The 20,936-nt window shown below is 48.7% G+C and overlaps 1 protein-coding gene across 3 annotated transcripts in view; it reads left to right on the plus strand.

The window, feature by feature from the left end:
- Nucleotides 1-20,936, plus strand: part of Znf618 (zinc finger protein 618) — a 182,201-nt gene that overhangs the window by 103,884 nt on the left and 57,381 nt on the right. For all 3 annotated transcript variants that reach the window (XM_075945576.1, XM_075945574.1, XM_075945575.1), the window contains exon 3: nt 15,726-15,985. In XM_075945576.1, the coding sequence (XP_075801691.1) occupies nt 15,726-15,985 (260 nt within the window). The remainder of the gene's footprint in view (nt 1-15,725; nt 15,986-20,936) is intronic.

The raw sequence follows: 20,936 nt of genomic DNA on the forward strand, positions 1-20,936 counted from the left end.
TTGCTCCCCACATCCCTCCACAACAGCCAAATGCTGCTGTTCCAAGGGGCAGAGGGCTGTAAGTGGGAAGTCTAGAGGAAACACAGGCTTCATGGTTAAGCAGATATAGACACTTCTAGATGTCTTGGAAGTCTGTGCCCATTTGGCCTGGGGAAAGGTCCTAAAGAGCTAGTGAGCCCCCCCCCCCTTCCCAGCCAGATTTAAGAGAAGGTCAGCAGGTTTGCACAGGATCCTGAAGATGGGAAAGCCAGGTCTCATTCATTCACTCATTCTTTCCATAAGATACTCCTAATTGCCTAGGTTCTGATGATACTGCAGTGAGCTCAACAGACTCCAGGCCCTGCCCTCGAGGAGTTGAGGTTCTAGTGGAGCAAATAGGTAAAGTACCTGTTTGTGGGATCTAATGAGTGTCTTGGCAGAGAGGAGAGGGCGGCAGGGGGATTGTGATAGTCTGTTCTTCAACTTGGATACTCAGTCACTAAAGTCCTGGGGAGGTGAAGGGGGCTAAACCTAGCGGTTCTTTGAGGGAAGCACGTACCAGTCAGAACTCCAGATGCCAGGCCCTGGGGCTGGGAGCCCTGGAGCTGAGGGCCTTGGGGCTGGGGGCCCTGGCTGGGGCATGTCCTTTGCATTGGAGCAAAATCAAAGAGGCTTCGTAGTCCCCAGAGGCCATTGCCAAGACTTTGGCACTTGCTGTTCTCCACATCAAGAGCCACTAGGGATTTCAGCAGAGATGAAGCTATGTTTAATTTGAAAAGGGTCATTGTGCCTTTAAGAGGACAGGAGTTGGGGGCAAGATGTTAGAAGCGATACTGCCAGGGGTTCAGACCCACAGGACTGTAGAAGGTAAGCACATGAGGGACTGCTGCGTTTTGAGCTCCAAGGACACTGACTGGGAGAGGCCTACATCTGAAAATGCACAGCCTTCTCCTGTTTGGTTCTCGGTAGCCCCGGACTGGGCATTCATATCCGCATGGCGCCCCTCTCCCCGACCTTGTACCCCCTGCTTAGTTGGTTAATTGTACATCTTCTCTGCCTTCCCTCTAGCAAAGCTGAGGGCCAAGCAGCTCACACAGAGTCTGTCTGGGTTTAGCTCCTGGTGTTGCCACTGCCTGGTTGTTAGCTGGTCTCCTGCATTTTGGTTTCCTCATCTGGACAGTGGAGGTTGGATCAGTTCCACGGCTCAGTGTGGTGCTAATGTGCATGCACTCAGCACAGTGCTGAGACATAGCAGCTCATCTGTGGACACCTGCTTGACTTGCCACCGAACTGGCCGGGTATAGGGGAGGGTAAGTGTTGTAATAAGGGCGCGGCGGCGGGGCTGCGTCCCCAACACCCAGCCGCCTGCCCGGCTAGCTTATGCCCCGAAATAATTACATGGACACTGTATTCATTTAAACACTGCTTGGCTCATTTCTACCTAGCATCTTCTAGGCTAACTCTCCCACCTGGACTAGCCCATTTCTTATCATCTGTATAGCACCCGTCTTACCGGGAAGATTCTAGCCTAAGTCCATCCTGGGTCGGAGCTTCATAGCGTGCGTCTTCCCTGGAGCAGGTAGCATGGCGTCTCTCTGCAGAGGCGTCTGCTCCCGAGAGCAGAGCTGTCGAGTCTGACCTCACTTCCTCTTCCTCCCAGCGTTCTGTTCTGTTTACTTCTCCCACCTATCTTCTAACCAATGAGGGAGGACCAAGCAGTTTCTTTTTATTTAACCAATGACCTTCCTCCATCATTTCCCCTTTTCCGGTTTAAACAAAAAAAAAAAAGGCTTTAACTTTAACATAGCAAAATTACATATAACAAAACAGTTATCAAGTAAAAGTTACATCAGAAACATTTATACATATAACAAAATTGACCGTAAATCTCTATAAATAAAGCAAAATCTATACTAATGCAAATTATTCATACCTATATCATTTCCCCCTTTAAATGTAAAAGAACTTATAAACCATATTTGGGAACATGGGCGCAGTTTTTTCTCTCCAAACTGCTTCCTGCTGAGTGGGGGCGCTGTTAATCAGACCATTTAGGGTGTAACCTGTGTGCCAGGTTTATCTCAGTTGGCAGTTGAGTGAAGTAATTTTTTGAGGGTGTTCACAGGAACTTTTCGGGAGGTCGTGGTCTATCATACCAAATCAGGATAGAAGAAGTCCAAAGGGTCTGGTCCTCTGTGAAAACAAAAGAAGAATCTCTTTTCCAAAGTATCATATCCTTAGACCCAAATTCTGAAGTCATACCCTCATGATATCCGTTCTGGTTCCACTTGGCAGCCCATATAATGAAATGTCTTTCTGTACTTAGCTCCTTCACAGTCAAAAATTTTAAAGAAAACACAATGTACATAATCCAGACTCTCTGTGAATTTTCCATTTTTACGTAGCTTATTTTTCTTTATTTCTTTTAATCTCTTAATTATCTGTACTCTGTCTCTTTAAAGACTTTACTTTTTTTTTAACATTAACTTCATTTTCTATATTCTTTTTCTTCTCTCTCCCAAGCCTACGTACATTCATCCAACAGTGTGACTCATTTAGTGGTCTGAATCTGTCCTATTGTGAATCTGCAATTTTTTACTATCCAGGAGCACTTTTGATTTGCGCCTTTAAATCACTAGGCGCTTAAGAGTCTAAGCTGTGACATTCCTAGGTTAACTTTTTGCTTTTTGAGCGTATATCTTTGACCTGGAATAACTCTTTAGACCAGGCTGTCTTTGAACTCTCAGAGATTCGCCTGTCTCTGCCTCCCAGGCATTGGGATTAAAGGTGTTTGCTACTACACCTTGAACTCACAGAGATCTGTTTGTCTCTGCCTTCTAGGCACTGGAATTAAAGGCGTGTGCTACCACACCTTGAAGTCACAGAGGTTTACTTTAAGAATTTTAACTTTTAGTCTGCATATATTTTTAACACACTTTAAACCATTCAGAAATTTTCTCTGTCTTTGAATCTCTCTTTACTGTATATCTCTCTTTTTCTGACTACAAGAGCCTTTAATTTACCAAGCAATATCAGTAGGACTAAAGGCGTGGCTTTGCCAGCTAGATCCAGTCCATTCCTTAGCTTTCCAGCCTCATGGCGGATATACAGGCTGCAGCCATATTTATAGCCACAACTGGCATTTCAAGGTACCTGCCAGCCAGAGAGCTACAACAGACAACACTCAAGTCCTCTCTCAGTAGCCGGCCCTCTTGCCTCAAATAGTCAGAGTTTGCCCTGGCAGGATGGCCCAGAAAGCTGGCATTTTTAAACGGCGCAACTTTTTTTTTTTTTTTTTTGCTACGGCTGAAAACCGAAAAGCATGTGTTCAGCTTTTCATCAATACGGTTTAAGTGTTTCGTGGCAGGACCTCTTAATGAGCTGCAGGCTTTGCAGCTAAAGCTGAGTCAGGAAGCTTCTCTTAGATGAGAGCACTTACTTGCCTCTAGCAAGCAGAGTGGACCCAAGAAATTGCCATAAGAAACATGCTTTACTCTATTCTTTTCCAAGCTTTCTCAGGCTTTCTGTGGACTCAGTTAGCCACACGTCTGGGCATCATTTGTAGTAATAAGGAGCGGCGGCGGGGCTGCGTCCCCAATACCCCAGCTGCCTGCCCGGCTAGCTTTACCTGAAATAATTACATGGACACTGTATTCATTTAAACACTGCTTGGCTCATTTCTACCTAGCATCTTCTAGGCTAACTCTCCCACCTGGACTAGCCCATTTCTTATCATCTGTATAGCACCCGTCTTACCGGGAAGATTCTAGCCTAAGTCCATCCTGGGTCGGAGCTTCATAGCGTGCGTCTTCCCTGGAGCAGGTAGCATGGCGTCTCTCTGCAGAGGCGTCTGCTCCCGAGAGCAGAGCTGTCGAGTCTGACCTCACTTCCTCTTCCTCCCAGCGTTCTGTTCTGTTTACTCCTCCCACCTATCTTCTAACCAATGAGGGAGGACCAAGCAGTTTCTTTTTATTTAACCAATGACCTTCCTCCATCAGGTAAGGATGGAGGTTGGATGTTGAGGGACCCTTGGGATCTGGACACCATACCTTGACATCACACATGCCCTCTTTGTTACTCCAAACACCTTCTAAGGCAGTGCTTAGCATCCTTTAGATGAAGCTGAAGATGCCCAAGGTCACCGCTTAGTTTAATGGCTTTGGGCTTAGCTGAGTCTTACCCTTAAAGCCAAGGCCTTTCGCCAGTAGACTATGTAGTACTGGCCTCATGTGTGAGCCTGCATAACCATTCTTTAGGGAGTAAATCTTGTGTAGTATCCTGGTTTTCAGCAGTAGAATAAAGGCTGGCCCATACAAACCCCTTTCATTAGCGCCAGCTTTCCATAGTCACCTAGAGCCAGTGGATGGTACGGTGTAGAAGGAAGAGACTCTTTGAGAATTGGCTCACCTCAGTCAAGAAGCTTCTTCCTCTGGCTTGAGGCTTATGCTCTGAGTGACAGAGCTTGGATGTGATATCCCGAAATGGCCCTTCTCCCTCTGCCGGACTCTAGGCTAAGTGTGGATCCTAGACCCTCTCACACTGAAGGTTGTCTGTGCCCTTGCTCCATGGGACCTGTTGCTTTTCTGGTAGGCATGGTTCACTTTTTGCTTAACTAGTTCCTGTTAAAGCTAGATTGTAAGTAGAACAGATTCTGGAAAGTTCATATGCAACTCTCGCTGCCCGGCGGAGACAGCCAAAGAAATGAACAGCCTCACTCGCAAGTGCTGGGGTCCACAGTTCATCCTCACCAAAGGGCGTTTGAGTTTAGGGTGGCCTTGCAGAGACCTGAGCTAGGTCTCCTGGGACTTTTGCATGACTCTCTACTCTGAGTCCTGCTGTGTGTACTCCATGAGCAGTGGGGCTTCTTCCTGACAGCCTGACTCTGCTGACAGGGGAGGAAACACCTCACTCAGCTGAAACTTGCTCACACACTATTCAAAGCATGTTGGTAAAGAAGGTCCTCCCACTCCATAGCTGTCTTCTGGTTCCTCCAGTCTGTTTCTCATAATATCTGCCTCATCTTTGCTGCTTCCTGGAGAGCAACCATGCCCACAACTCCTTTTGTTTTCATTGGGACTGAAAATTCCCCTGTTCCCTTCATGTAGAAAGCATCCGACTGGGCTGATAGGCTGAAAGTGGCCATCCTTTTCATGGTCTGAGCCCACCTTTTGTCTCCTTGTAGAGACTAGAGAAAGTAACTACTTGTTGGGTCCCTGATATGGGTCTGTGTGGGATAAGGGAGGTCCAGGACTCCCACCCACCCCAAGGATGCTGAGCCCTGTGATGCTCAAATCCCATCTGAAAATGTGTGATATTTGCCTGTAATCTCTACACATCCTTCCATATGCTTTGAATTGCCTCTGGGTTATTCATAACTAGTACAGTATAAATACCCTGTGATGGGCTGCTGGACTGCACAGCCTAGGGAGTTATGAGAAAGATACACCTCTGTCCATGCTACACACACACACACACACACACACACACATACGGCAGAGTCTGTTGTTGGTCCGAGGGCTACTTACTTGAGCTGGGTGCCCCCTGGAGAGCGCTGCACTCAGAGATGGCTGGGTACAACAGACGCTATGTATCACCCACTAGTTTTAAGGTCTGACTGGGAATCAAGGGTTGCTCACCAGAGAGAAGGACTACAGAACGTCTGCTAGCATGGGACCAGAGGAGGAAGAGCAACCATCCTATGAGGAACTTCTCCTTCTGTCAATCTTAGGGGCCAGGGAGGGAGGAAAGGGGGAGTTGTTAACCTATAGGCTAGTCAGGAAATAAGATCGTGGGCAGAAGCAATGTTGATTCTGGTTCTGAGACCTGTGTGAAGACTGCCCATGTCTGTATGTGCCCTGAGCAGGGCTGTGTGGGACCTTGGACACAGACCCCTCCATGACTTTTACTCCCAGCTCCCTGTGTGGAGGTTGTGTGGGTGCTGGTGGCTGGAGCTGCAGTGTCAGTATGTGTGAGAGCAGGGAACAGGGCACACGTAGGACAGTTCAGAATTACGGTACTGCCAGGCCAACTGGCCAAGGACAGCCATGTGTCTGTTTAAAATGCCACCAACGCTAATCCCTTGTGATGGTCAGTTCTGGGCCAACCTCCCATGTGCCCCAGTGCCCATGATGTGAGCTTCCAGGTTTAAGCAGAACACCTTACCAGATGAATCTCGGCATTTGGGATTTGATGGGGTTGCCTGAGACTATTTCTTTTTTTCCTGCTTTAGTTTTCAATTAACCAGGGAATTTTCTCTTAATATTTAAATCTTAACATTGTCTCTCTGAGCAGCAATATTAGTCAGTGTTGTGGCTGACTGACACTGTGCATTGAAGAAAATTAAGTGCCTAAGAATTATCTCAAAGTAATGATGTATTTATGCATTGTGGGTTATTTTGAGTTTCTAGAATGTTAAGAGTTGTTTAATAGGTTAATAGTTTCAATCTATTAATTTAATCTTTTCTTCTTGACTATTTATTAAAATATATCAGGGATACACGACAGGAATGGAAGCACAGACAATTTGGAGGGTTGTTGAGGGACAGATAATGGAGCAAGGATTGGAGACTTGGGCAGAATAGTAAGCACAGGTTCCAGGCCAGTCCCCTGTCTCTCCAGCCTGAGCTCTCACTCCAGAGTCCTTGGCTCCCTTCCAGTCAGAAGTCTGTCATTTGGCTGTATGTCCAAAGGACATACATTGTAGCAAGCAGCTACCTGAGCAGTGTTAGGAAGAATTAGAGGTTGACAGTGGGCACCACGCCCTGGTAATTTTCTCCATGGAGGAGAGGACCCGCTCACTCTTCACTGTCTTGGTCCTGGATTGGTACTCCCGATTTCTTGGAGTCCCTGATGCTAGTTCCACATCTGTTAATTCAGTCAACAGCTGTTTTACTATTCTCTTTTCTTTTGAGAAGTGAAAACTGAACAACCTGTCCAAATAGTTAAAAGCCTCAGCTTTGGAGTCAGACAGACGCTGGCAGAATCTTCTTTCTGTCATTAGGGAGCTCAGAGACCCTGCAAAAGTCCCATTGGTATTACTGTCCCGGCCTTCTCACCGGAACTGCCTGCTTGGTTAGGAGCCATGCAGGAATGGTGGGAGCAACTGTGCAGCATAAAGTGCCCTGCCTGGATACTGCATCCTGGAGCACTGCCTCCTGCCACTCCCAGCTGTGTGCTGTTCTCACCAGAGCATCACCAGCTGCCCTCTGCCGTGTGCACTGACGTGCCGACGTCTGGTCTTTTCCTGCGTGTGTCATTCTCTCAGCAGGGCACAGAAGTGAGTAGAGCTGCGACTTTTGGATGTCTTTCAGAGTTGCATGGAAACCGTAGGTGCAGGTGAGGGCCAGGAGCAGGATGCATTAGAATGGAGTAAGCGTGCAGACTCCAGGGCCTAATCCTCACTCGGGAGTGTTTACCATGGTGTCTTAGGGTTTCTAGTGCTGTGAAGAGACACTACGACCATGACCACTCTATAAGGAAAACATTTAACTGAGGGGATTTGCTTGCGGTTTCAGAGGTTTAATCCATTATCATCATGGTGGAGGGCATGGCTGCTGGGAGTGCGGGCAGACACGGTGCTGGAAAAGTAGCTGTGAGTTCCACATCCTACAGGCAACAGGAAGTTGGCTGTGACATTGGGTGGCGTCCTGAGCTTAGGAAACCTCGAAGCACACCCCTACAATGACACACTTCCCCCAACAAGGCCATAGCTACTCCAGCAAACCACCGCGCATAGTAACCCCACAGTCGGAAGGGTGTGCGTCTATTACAGGTATGCACAGTCACATTTTAGACCATAGGAGAACGATGCTTCATCTGGAAAAGCAAAGGTAAGCTGACGTTAAAGGAACAAGGGTCATTCATTCACAAAACTGGCCTCTTGGACCATCTCCTGCCATAGCACAAAGAGGGCAGCATGCCAGAGACACCCCTCCATGTTCTAAACGTTCCAGAAGCAAAGCTCATCAGTAGTGATAGGGATGGGTTGTCCATGGAAAGGGCTTGGCCTTGTCAGAGGCTGTGGGCGCTGCCATTGGCCACCCAGGTGAACAGGCTCATAGCTAGTGTCTGTAATGTGCCACCGCTGTTGTGAGGACAGTGGACCAGTGAGACCAAGTCCTGTCTTCTTGTAGCTCATATTCTAGCTGGAGAAACAAAGAGATCATGGAAAATGTTGGCTGGGAAAATACTCAGGAGAAAAAAAATGAGTTTTGAGCCCAGAAGTGATAAAAACCTGGACTGTATGTGGTAGCATCATTCTGTGTGGCTGTCAAACAGAGATCTCAGGACAGAGGAGAGGAGAGATCCTGGCATGTGGATGTTAGTGCCCGTGGGAGTGTGGCTCCAAGTGGAGGCGTGGCTGGGGTTGTAGGGGGAGTTTTGGGGCACACTTTGCAGATGGGATTTGCTGGTGAGCATGTTGGTTGGGAGGAGACGGGAGTCGAGGCATGAGGCACTGGAGGGACGCATCTCAGCCATTAGTCAGGACGAGGAGGAGGAGGACTGCAGTCACAGGATTGTCACATGAGGCGCTGGAGGGACGCATCTCAGCCATTAGTCAGGACGAGGAGGAGGAGGACTGCAGTCACAGGATTGTCACACATCGGTGTCAGGGCAAGAGCATTGGCGTGTGCGGCACCAGCGACTGCTCAGCCTACAGTCTGTTACTTTTGAGACAGTTTTAGGTACATAGTAGTAGTTGAGTAGATATTTACTTAAGTCAGACTGTGGAGCAGTCCCAAGCTGGAGGAATCAGCCTGAGTCTTATGATCATATAGTTCATGTTTAAGTATGAAAGAGGGAGATAGATATGGTCACGCGTGTGAGTGGAGGCTGAGGTAGGTTCATGAGTTTAAGGCCAGCTTGGGCTACATAGTAAAATTTTGTCTGAAGTAAGCAAACAAAAGTCTGAGTGTACATGAGCTCACTAACAGGGTCCATGTAGATAGGTGCAGAGGGACCGCTCCGCTGCTCCTTAGGGGTGTGGGGAGGTGCGGGTTCACAAAATACACAAGAGTAGCCAGAAGCTGGGAGGGCCGCAGGGGAGTTCAGTGCAACGGTGGGAAGTGCTGGGAGGAGGAGAACGCACCATCGGCGGCTGGAGAGAAAGCTCAGTGGGAGGAGAGTGCAACGGTGGGAAGTGCTGGGAGGAGGAGAACGCACCATCGGCGGCTGGAGAGAAAGCTCAGTGGGAGGAGAGTGCAACGGTGGGAAGTGCTGGGAGGAGGAGAACGCACCATCGGCGGCTGGAGAGAAAGCTCAGTGGGAGGAGAGTGCAACGGTGGGAAGTGCTGGGAGGAGGAGAACGCACCATCGGCGGCTGGAGAGAAAGCTCAGTGGGAGGAGAGTGCAACGGTGGGAAGTGCTGGGAGGAGGAGAACGCACCATCGACGGCTGGAGAGAAAGCTCAGTGGAAGGAGAGTGTCACGGGGCAGTTGGTCACGGGGCCTCAGAAACGCAGCTCCGGGTGGCAGTGGAGACAACAGCTCTGTAGACTGAGGAAGCATTGCCAAGATGGGGTCTTTGGTAACCCACCCCCAGGAAGCAATCTGGCTCAGGTCACCAGCAGGAGGGCAGCTTTGTGGGGAACGGTGGACTTGATCCGAGGTCGGCCTCCGCAGGGTCATATGGCCCCTGAAGGCATGCAGTGTGTGTTTGAGTTCATTTCCCATGCCCACACGTGTACGTTGTGGAGAGAACAGTTACACACAGCTTGAGTCATAGTGAAGTTTTGATTCTGGAGGGGATAAGCAAGGCACTGTTTGCATGCTTCAAGGGCCGTTGTGGCCCCTCACGGTTGACGCTGATTTAAATGGATGAGCAATAGGGTGAATGGCTCCTTTGGAAGAAATAGGCTGAGTCTGGGGTGCAGGTGAACACACTGCTTCCCGTCTTACAGTGAGCATCAGGGTTCACCTCTGTGTGTGCTCTATACATCCAGATAGAGAAGCTGAATTCCAGAAGCCTGACATGGCGTCATTATGCTCATGGCCCCAGCCACTCAGCTTGAGGCTCAAGGATCAGCTGAGCTCAGAAGTGTGAGACTGGCTTAAGCAGCATAGTGAGACCCCCATCTCCAAAGGTTTGCCAAATTGGCCCAAGGGAGTGAGCAGCATTGGGGTTCAACTCCAGGGAGCTGAAATCTCCATTCCCTGAGACTGTGGAACTCATAAGGTAGTGTTTATGATGGAGTGGTAAAGAAATTGTGCCTGAGAACGAGACTGTCTGGCTCAGGCCCTCGGGTCACTAGGACCTGTCCTCCAGCATTCCCAGAAGCTGCATGCCTTTGGCCTTGGACCCCCTTGATGGTGTCATCTTCGGCTGTGGGTTTTGTGTTAACTGGAGAAAAGTAGAAGCAAGAATTGTTTTTACCCTAAGTTCATTATCATTAAAAGTTGTATGACTTTGGGCATGTCCTTCGTTCACTGGCTGTGTGCTAAGCCTTGTGCTGGACTGGCTCTCCTCTGTGCTATGGGCTCCCTACCTGGCAGCAGGACTTGGAAACTCAGGTGGGTGGGTGGGTATCTGCGCTTGAACTTCCAGGTAAGGGTCCAGGGAAGCAGATTGTTTCTGGGGCTTTGCTCAGAGCCTTTGGGCACAGGAGACTGGCTACAATGCCTAGGACAATAAGCCAGAACCAAGACGAGTAAGAACTGGGGAGAAGGGTGGATCATAGACTTCACTGCTTTGCGCCATTGCTTCAGAATTCCCTCTCTCCAGTGTTTGTTTCCTGTGGCCTACCAAACAAGTTACAGTAGCCTTCCCTGCTCACACTCTCGCTTCCTGTGCTTTCAGAGCGATATCCAAAAATATTAATTAAAAAATTCCAGATAGCTTGTTCTCCATGGTGCTGTGAAATCCCGTGCAGTCCTGGTACCCACATTGTATATGCTGCCCGCTCCTTCTCACTAGTGAGCATCTCCGTGCACATCTCCTCTGTCTCAGCTGGTGTGTAAGTGGCCCCAGTGACACTTAATAATGTTTCCAAAGCACAGAAGTCATAACGCAAAGGAGACCCTAGTACAGGCTCAGTGGAAGACAGGTGCCTTTGTGCTATGAGGTAAAACTGTGGGGAATATAAGAAAAGTGTCAACATAGTCCAAGCTTCAAGCATATAGTAGGGAAATATGTCCCTTAAAGAGACAAAGGGCCTGTTGCACGTCAGGTTGGGTAGCTTAGAGCAACAGAGGTTTATTCCCTCTGTTGAGCCCAAGTCAGAAATGGGTGGCCCAGCAGGTTAACACTCAACGCTAGAGGCCTTAGAAGGATAATGTTTCCTCCTGCTTCCAGCAAGTGTCATTGTTCCTTGATTTATGGCCACATCTACCTGGATGTCAGATAGCTTCCTCCAGTTCTCTGGGGCCTTATCTGTGCTCTTAGCAACATTTGCTTCTGGCTATAGGATGAGTTCAGTTCCAACATACTACATCTGCAAACATCTGGGGGTTTTGCTTGTTTTAAAGAAGCTCAAATGGGGCCGCGGAGATGGCTCAGTGGATAAAGTGCTTACCATACAGCAACAGCACAAGGACCAGGGTTCACATCTCAGGTGCTCACACAAAGTCACATGGGTGTGGTGGCATGCCTGTAACCGCAGCACCACTGGAGAGGTAGAAACGAATCCTCAGAGCCAACTGGCGAGCCAGACGATTAATGGCTCCATGAGCTCTGGGTTCAGCGAGAGACCCTGAAGGGAAGGAGAGTGAGCTAGAAGAATGAATATGAGCTTCTTGCTAGCAACCCTGGTGTGTGCATACACACACATACGAACACACATGCACACATACACATTCAGAAGTGTGTTCATAGATTCTGGGGTTAGGATGTAGATGTGTCTTTTGGGTAAGCTCCAGTCACCCCAAACAAAGCAGAAACTTGAATATCTGTACGTCAGGCAACAATACAAAGCTGTGGCTATTAAAAATTGAGGAAATGGGGAGTTAGAATCCTACTCAAGGCTGTCCTCTCCATCCCATCCTCTTGGGTGCCTGTGAGCCTCTGCAGCAGGACACCTAAGCCCTGGAGGAATGCACTTGAAGACACATTGGCCAAGAGATGGACAGGAGCTTTCAGCGCCTGCGCCTGCTTGGACAGGGGACTCGTTTGGTCCGACCTCTCTCCAGGCATCCGCACTTGCAGTAAGCAATGACCAGGGATGGCAGGTACTTCCTGAGAAATGCTCTTCTAGTGCCCGTCTTTGGATTTTATGTTGAAGTGTGACTAGGTTAAATATAAAATTCACAGCATATCTCGAGCAACTATTTTGTAGTTATCTATATATAAATCTATTTTACAGCGACACAAATAGAACAGATTATGGAGTGTCAGCATGGAGATAGATTCGGAGTGCTTTTCCACTAATATACCTAATGATTCGTGCTGAGAATATTCAAGGGCTCCACTGTACATTTAAATGGATATAATTAAAATAATGAGCTCTATTTTAAAAATGATATATGAAAAAAAATTTTAAGAAGTTGGAAGGAGCTGCACCACTAATTCAAAGTGATCTAAGTACTTGTGATGCCGTTGTTATTAGGACACCTAATTAAATGCGGAGCAGTGAGGAAAAGAGCGGTGTGGGCCTGTAAATCTCAGTGCAGGAGTCAGGGAAGAGATGGGAGCTGCCTGTGTCCTTAGCACCAGGAGCCGTGCCAGAGAGTGATTCCTGTGACCCCATCCATAGGCTGCTTCAGCTGGGTTTCCAGAGCAAGCCTGACTGATTTAGAATGTGGTGGGGGCAGGGAGGGGGCTGTGGGGTGCTGTGGGTCTACCTGTCCTTGGGAGGACGTCGTTCGCCGTTCCTTACTCTGGAACCCTCGTGTCCCTACTGGAGGTTCCAGGGGTCAGCAGATGTGGCCTTAAGTCCTCAGTTGGCGCCTTGCCCTGTGTCTCCCTGTAGTATATTTCCACCCAGGCCTAATACAGGTGGGTATGGCTACCTTAAGCATGAATCCATCTGCTGTCCCAGAAGTCCCAATGTACAGCATTTATGGAGCATCTACTGTATGCCTGCTGTATGCTGGAGATACAGTGTTACAGTAGAGCATTTATGGAGCAACTACTGTATGCCTGCTGTATGCTGGAAATACAATGGTATACCAGCAGCTCCTAGGGGGTGTACAAATAGGTGAGACATTAATGGACAAGGCATTTTCAGATGGAAGCCGGGGCTGTGAAGATAATAGAACAGGGCAGTGACAGAGAGGCTGGACAGTGAAGTCAGAAAGGGGCAGCTGTGCCAAATGCTGTGAGAGTCACCTGTGGGAAAGAAAAGTGACTTCTGCCAGGGATTGTGGCTCGGTCATGCAGGAAAGCTTCATGGTGGTGAGAGTGACGTCATAAGCCAATGTCGTCATAGTGAATTTGTATGGGCATCCACTTCAGGCCAGTGCCCCAGTTGGACTCCTTACAGATGTCCCCACGCATCCTTGTGTCCAGCAAGGATTCTCACATAAGAGACGAGAAAACGAAGGCTCAGGGAGGGCTTTTTGACCAGCATTGCAGTGTTGGGAAAGCAGATTAGAGTTACACAGTCTGTGTGATCCACAGCTCCTCTTGTCCCCACAGGGTGGCCTGCAGCTAGTGAGGACATGGGGTGGGTAGGAGGCTGAAACAAGAAGATGAGGCGAGCTGGGGAGGGGATGGTGGTGTTCCTTTTTGTCCTATTCTGAGTTTAGCAAACCATGGAGAGATCAGGCCTTGGCTAGGACTTCGACAGCTCCCTTTGTACCTGGAGGTGGTCATGGCCGCCTCCAGCAGTCAGTGTGTTCATTTCTGCCACACGAACAGGTCTGGTTCTCAGTCCTGGTTCTCAGCAGTGGTGGAGTTGAGGTTTAGAGACTCCATTGGATTGGATTCCCCACCATCCACGCGCTACATATGTGCCGTGTTCTGTTGCTGTAATGAAACACTTGGGGCTGAGAAGTTCATAGAGAACAGAAGTTCAAGAGCCAGCATGAGTTCAGCCCTGGTGCGGTCTCCTGGCAGACAGCTTCACCATGATGTAGTAACAGGCCCAAGTACTCTGCTACGTGTTTTCTGTGTGTTCACGTGGCAAGCCTGTCCTTGTGCTTGCTGATGGGAGAGCCAGGCTTCAGGGTGCGATGGTGAGCAGGGAAGTAGCAGCTGCCCCTCCCTGTTCTTCGTGGATGGTGGAAGCTGCTGCCTGGGTGGTTAATCAGGTAGAGTATTTCTTCAGGCTAGGGACTGGAGGTCAAGTCAGGGGTCCGGTGGCTTAGGCTTCAGGGAGGGTCCACTACCAAGCTTGCAGACAACCAGTTTGTCCTCCATTGGAGGGAATAACTTTCATAAATTTATTTATCTCAGAGTTGGAGGAGGCCACATTATAAAGTGTGTGGAGGTCACTTCTCTCACTCCACCATGTAAGTCACAGAGATGAAACTCAGGTCATCGGACTTGATGACAATCGTCTTTACTGACTAAGCCTTCCTGCTGGTCCAAGAATGCTTTTATGAAGCTACTAACGTCCTCACGAGGCTCCACCATGGGGCTCTTGTTTAACCCTAATTACTTCCCAGTCACTCCAGCTCCAGAAACGGCCACACTTGAGGTTTGGATATTAACGTGTGAATTTGGGGGTGGGTGGCACAGTTTGGTCCAAAGTAGCTCCCTAGTTACCTTTCTGTGTGCTTCTTTAGTATTCAGGCCCTCAAGGCTTCTGTCTTTGCTCAGCATCCACCTTTTGCCCCTCTGGGAGAGTCAACTTGTGCAATGAAACCATTGCAACTTAACTCTGTAGCTGCTGAGACCCAGAGAGCCTGGCGCCTACAGGTCCGCACAGCACGATCAAGGTGGATCCAGGACCAAGTCGCAGGCCCTGCCTCCCAGGTTGCCATGTCTTCACAGTGCTCCAGTTTGCTTGTCGTGTGGCCAGGCCTGAACATGCCTGTGTCTAGGTTTCTCTGCGCAGAAGAAAGGACCAGGCGTAGGAAGGCAGTATCCCTAGACCTGGAATGAGATTTGATTTTCATCCTGTGCCTACCTTGCCTTACTGTCCTCTCAAATGGAAGTCGTGAGGATAGTTCTCTTACTGAAAGGATCTGGGAGTCCACGGAAAATAATGTGGAAAGAGTGACACGGGTGTGGGTACCAGAGCCTTGGCTGCTTGTGTTCGCCCACAGCTGCCTTTAAGGCCTAGGCAAGTCATGGCTCTGTTCCAGCTACAGAATGCACTCAGCTTCCCGGCCGGTTCCATCTGACCTCAGTTCCCTGAGGATGCTCTCGAATGTTTGGAGAGCAGTCCTGTGCCAAACCGTTGGCTCTCCGACACCCTCACCACGAGAGCCTCTTGTGGCTGGTGTTTTCCCAGCTAAAGTGGGAGTAGAGAAGAGCTTGGATGTGATCTGAGGTCCTGCTGCCAAGGAACAGAAACAGCGTGAGATGCTTGGCATGCTGGTTACGCTGCTCAGAGTGCTGTTGGCAGGCACTGGCCCAGCTTGGCCTGGGACTTGTTAGAAATAAAGTCTCAGGCACTGGCCCAGGCTGCCTGAACCAGACCCTGCATTTATGAGAACCCATAGCTTGTACAAATGACAGGAGGTCATGTGGGTAGTCCCGGAAGTCTGTAGACCTCCACTTATACAGACGTAAAATGGAGCTGGTGGGGAGACCAAGGAGCCTCCATTTACATTCAGTACAGAGCCGTGTTGTAAGACTGTCTGGTGCTAAGGGCTGGTGGGGCTCCTGTTGCAGATTCCCTCTGAACGGCCTCTCTTTTTTCCCAGGGAGCGCTTGAAGCGCAGTCAGAAGAACGCCAAGGTGGAGGGCCCGGAGCCAGTGCCTGCTGAGACCTCGGTGAGTGCCGAGCAGGGGACGATGACGGAGGTGAAGGTGAAAACAGAATTACCAGACGACTACATCCAGGAGGTCATCTGGCAGGGCGAGGCCAAGGAGGAGAAGAAGGCAGCTGGCAAGGACGGAGCTGGTGATGTGCCTGCCGAGATCTGTGTGGTGATCGGTGGTGTCCGCAACCAGCAGACCCTTGGTGAGTGCCTGCGTGAGGACCAGGATGAGGGCAAAAGTGTGTGCCCAGAAACAGGCTGGCATCTCTGAGAGAGAACTTCTGTGTCTTGCTGAGAGTTGCCTTTGCCTATTGAGTTCTAGCCTGGAGAGGTCATTTTCTGATGTGACAAGACCCCATGCTTCTGTAAAGCCTTTGTTGAGGTCCGATACTTAGAATGTCTGCTGGCCCCCATCATACCTCAAGGCCCCCAAGCTCCTGGTGGGGACAAGTATAAGCCCTTATTGCTTGCTTGGTATCCTGAATGCATGTCCTGTCTGCCTTGTCCCTGGCTTGACAGGGAACTATGGGGCAAGTACTGCCCCTGGTCAACTTTTGATCGGTGACAGGTAAGTGTCTTCCCACACTTGGAAGAGTCTGGTAATAGCCTGCTCTAAGGCAGTAATGATTGAAGTATTCAGTCACAAGGCCTGACTGGCTGACTTAGCATATGTAGAGAGAGCCTGCAGGACACGAGATGGGGCAGAGGGCAGTTGTTCTACACCTCAATGCTTGACAGCCTCTTGAGAGTCACCTCAAGAGGGACCCTGGCTCAACCCTGCCAGATCTCTGCACAGATCCTATATCCTATGCCCAACATGTGAACATATTGGTGTGAATTCTTTTGGCTTTCAATACTGGCTCCCAGATTGATTTTTCAGATCTGCCAAACAAAACATATTGTTGGTTTAACAACTTTCTATGAACCACAGCTTTGAATCCCAGGGATAGTGAGACAAGGCCCTGCTCCCTAGTCTAGCCCCACACGTCTATCTCCATCCTTCCTCCCTCCATGGTTGCCATGCGCAGAGTTCACAGGCATGCTCCACCATCGCCATCTACCCTTCTCTGACTCCTAGGCCCCTGTGTCTTCCTGGCTCACTTACTGTCTGCAGCCTGCAGGTCCTCATGTCCCTGTTTCCAGTGCCCTTTCTCCTTGGCTGCTCACCTCGGCCTCCTGCTCTTTCCCCTGTTCTTCCACGTCACCGTGTGCATCACCACAGTATCCCGTAACCAGCCACACTTTTGTGTCTCTCTGCCTGACATACCCTGCTCAGCTGGCTACAAGGAAACCTTAGCGAATAAAACCTAGATACTATGTTGTCCTTCTCATACCTTGAGACCGACTCCTACCATCTCTAGAAAGGTGGCCCCAGCACTGGGGTCCTCCATTGTGCCTATGTTTTTGGCCTCTGATCATCCCAGACCTCTCATTACAATGTTCATTCTGTCTGCTCTTCCTGCGTCCCCTTCTAGGTTTACCTCCACTCATTTCCTAAGCCCAGCTTGTCGTTCAAGGCCAGTTCCAGGGCCACCTCCCTCCTTCCCTGATCTGTGGTCCGAGGAGTCTACATGAGCTGTGCCTGTCCCCTGTCAGGTTAACCATTTTCACAGATGGCCTGATGACAGAGGATAGCAAGCTCTAGGTGTCCCACTAGCTCCGGAAGGAAGAGGTACAGAGTTCATGTACAGCTGTCAGGCCAGCTGTGAGGAACCTAGAAGGTACCCACATCCCAAGGATAGCATGAAGGACAATTGGGCATGAGAAGATACTTGGTGGGGAGCCTTGCCTGACCTCTGCCCCTCAGCATTTACTCCCCAAAGCCGAGGATTAAACTTCCTCCAGCATCTGTGAATGGAGGAGAGGGTGCATGCTTATTCTCACTGACGAGGATATGTTAATACTCCTTTAGCCCAGCAGCCACTGATGCTCTTCCCAGGGTGTCCTGTGAAGAGTAACTGTGTGCAGATCCAGTCAGGAAGGCCTCTGGCAGGCAGGCCAGAAAAAAGTAGACAGCCTTTGCTGAGCCAGTGGCCCACACAGTGCCCTCGGGCCTCCTGCTAGCCAGAGGTACGCCTTTCCCACTCAGCTGCTGCTCAGCAATCAGGTCTTTGCCTCACTGTCTCAGTGTCCTTTGCACTGAGATGAGGATGCACCGTGCCAACCTCATGGATGTGGGATGTGTTGGGCAGAACAGTGGGAACTCACTTCTGTGATGTCTGTGATGGGGAGCACTCTCATCTCTGTGGTGCCTGTGATGGGGAGCACTCATCTCAGTGGTGCCTGTGATGAAGAGCACTCGTCTCTGTGGAGCCTGTGATGGGGAGCACTCTCATCTTGGTGGAGCCTGTGATGGGGAGCACTCATCTCTGGTGCCTGTGATAAGGAGCACTCGTCTCTGTGGAGCCTGTGATGGGGAGCATTCATCTCTGTGGAGCCTGTGATGGGGAGCACTTGTCTCTGTGGAGCCTGTGATGGGGAACCCACCTAGGACCTCTGACTCATGGCATGAGAGCTCTGTATACCGCAGTGCCCACCATACAGATGGCTCATGTGAGGACATGGTAGGATATGTGCTAAGTACCTGGTGCTGTGCCCAGTGATGCATGGAAAAGCTCTCAGTAGTATAGTCTGAGTGTTGGTAATTGTGGTTAGAATTCTCTTTGAGCCACCAACCAGCTCCCAAATAATGACATGGAGACTTCTTACTAATTATGAAAGCTGGGCCTTTAGCTTAAGCTTGTCCCACTAGCTCTTACAACTTAATTTAATTTGTTTCTGCTCATCTACATTTGCCTCATGACTTTTTATCTTTCTTTCATTCTGTATGTCTGACTCCCTCCAAGTCTCGTTGGTGTCTCTGTGCACCTTGATTATCTCCTCCTACTTCCTCCCTTTGTGCCCAGAATTCCCGCCTATACCTCCTGCCTAGCTATTAGTCATTCAACTTTATTGGTCAATCACAGCAATACATTTTTACACAGTGTACAAATTCCCACCTTTTGCTTAAATAGAAAGGAAAAGTTTTAACTCTAACATAGTAAAACTATATACAATAAAAACAATTACCAGATAAGAATTATATTTACAATATCTAGTCCATTTGTATTTGGCAAATTCAGAGAAAATACTCCATTATTTATCCTATCTTGGTGAGTCCAAAGTTTTGCACCCAATTTACCTTCTGTCATACCTAAGGAAAACTGTAACTGTAACTACCTGTATTCAACTCCATCAAAGACCCCAGAAGGATACAATATTACCTGAGTAAACAGGAGGTGCTGTGTAAGGGATCTCTAAAATTAGAAAGTCACCCAACATTCCTCTTCAACATTGGGGCATCCATCTACCGCCTAGAGGCATAGAAGATCTGACAGACTTTTCTATGCAGCAGGAATTTTGGAAATATTTGGCAGTCTTTTTCCTTTGTGTCCTGTTTGTCTGGTTTGTACAGTATACTGTTAGCATTTGAGGCAAGGGCAGTCTCTTGCCCAGATGGCCAGCTTTGTCACAATGAAAGCGAGCTCCATATGGAGGTTCTTCTACACCCACAATCCTTTCAAGACGTAGATTGGAGCTGCCAGGAGAAGATGTGTCTCACTGTCATGAAAAGACTTAGGTAGGTCTCTGAAGCATTTGAAGGTTACCTATCTAAAATATCTCTGTTTGACCTTGAAAACATAGCTAACATGACTACAAGTTTGGTTGTTAAAGGTTACTAACTACTAACCTGCATTTAAAAAAAATTATCCTAACCAGTTTGTAATAATAGCTTTCAAGAATTAGAACTTTACATTACATTTTTAAATGAACTGCATAGGTACAGTACCTTAAACAAGAGTAGGAACACACACACACACACACACACACACACACACGGTAGAACAAAATTAACCTGAAATTTGTATCACTGTACAATAGTCCATATCAATGTAAAATATTTGAGATGAATAGTTGCTTTTCTAGCCTATATTCCTATCACCACTAAATGATGACAAATATCTATAACCCACCAAATTTACCAGAAACCACCCGTCACTGTATTCTCCAGACTGCTTCCTAGAGGTGACGACATCTCCAGGGGACTCTGAGAAAGTTGAGACATTGGTCGAGTCCTGAGAAACCTACCTAGCTGTAACATTGTCAGTCCCCGAACTGTTCACATGCAGAAGTCTCAGCATATATGCCAGCTGTCTTGTAGATTTTCCTGGTTATTTCTTTATGTCTGTAGCCAGATTTTCAGGAGGTCTCTCCCGATCAAATCTGATCTCTACTAACCTTGAAGGAATCCTCCCAGTGCAATACATTTTCTGGAATTACATTTTAAAGTTCAGACATCCTTAATGTGTGTAGGCCTGGTAACTCAGCAGTCCCTTTTACCACCCAGTACCACTCAGAAGCTGCCATTCTCTCATCCGCATTCAAAAAATGCAAGTCAACACAGCACCAGGATGGAGACACCCGGTGTATTCCCCATCTTCATGTGACTGTTTTCTTCTCTTTCTCAAGCACCTACACACATTTTACAACACACTGTAACTTGTTTAGAGGTTGTTTGTCGGTCTGAACCTGCTTTGCTGTACACCTATAGCGTTCTGGACTGTGTGAGTGGCAGCTAGGTCCCCACCGTGCCACTCTGGCAGTTGGTTCCACCCTAGCCTCAGGTTTGTAAGAGCTGAGCTTTAAGCTCACAGGCCTGATCAAGAGCTGTGTTTAATGGAGAGCTGCATGTAACCACCCAGGTCCAGGAAGATGGTGCCCGCACCATGCAGACATTCTTACTTAGCTTGTTCCTTCACAGTGCTCACTGTGTGTTATGAGCACAGGGCTACTAGGAAGCCATGTCAGGTTTTCCCCAGCTCTCTCAGGCCCTACATAGAAATACATGCCCACAGTGGGCATCAAATGTAGCGTGCTTTCTTGGACCACTGTTGACCGAGGTTTCTGTCCCTCACAGTCCTGCAGTCATTCAGTCCCAAAGAAACACACAGAGGCCTACATTAATTAACTCGGGCTTCTTATTAACTAATTCTTACATTAATCCATAATTCTTGTCTGTGTTAGCCATGTGGCTTGGTACCTTTTATCAGTGAGGCATCCTCATCTTGCTTCCTCTTGGTCTGAGTGACGACTGCAGACTGAGCTTTCCTCTTT

Source organism: Microtus pennsylvanicus, chromosome 13 (genome assembly GCF_037038515.1).
Source record: "Microtus pennsylvanicus isolate mMicPen1 chromosome 13, mMicPen1.hap1, whole genome shotgun sequence".
NCBI lineage: Eukaryota > Metazoa > Chordata > Mammalia > Rodentia > Cricetidae > Microtus > Microtus pennsylvanicus.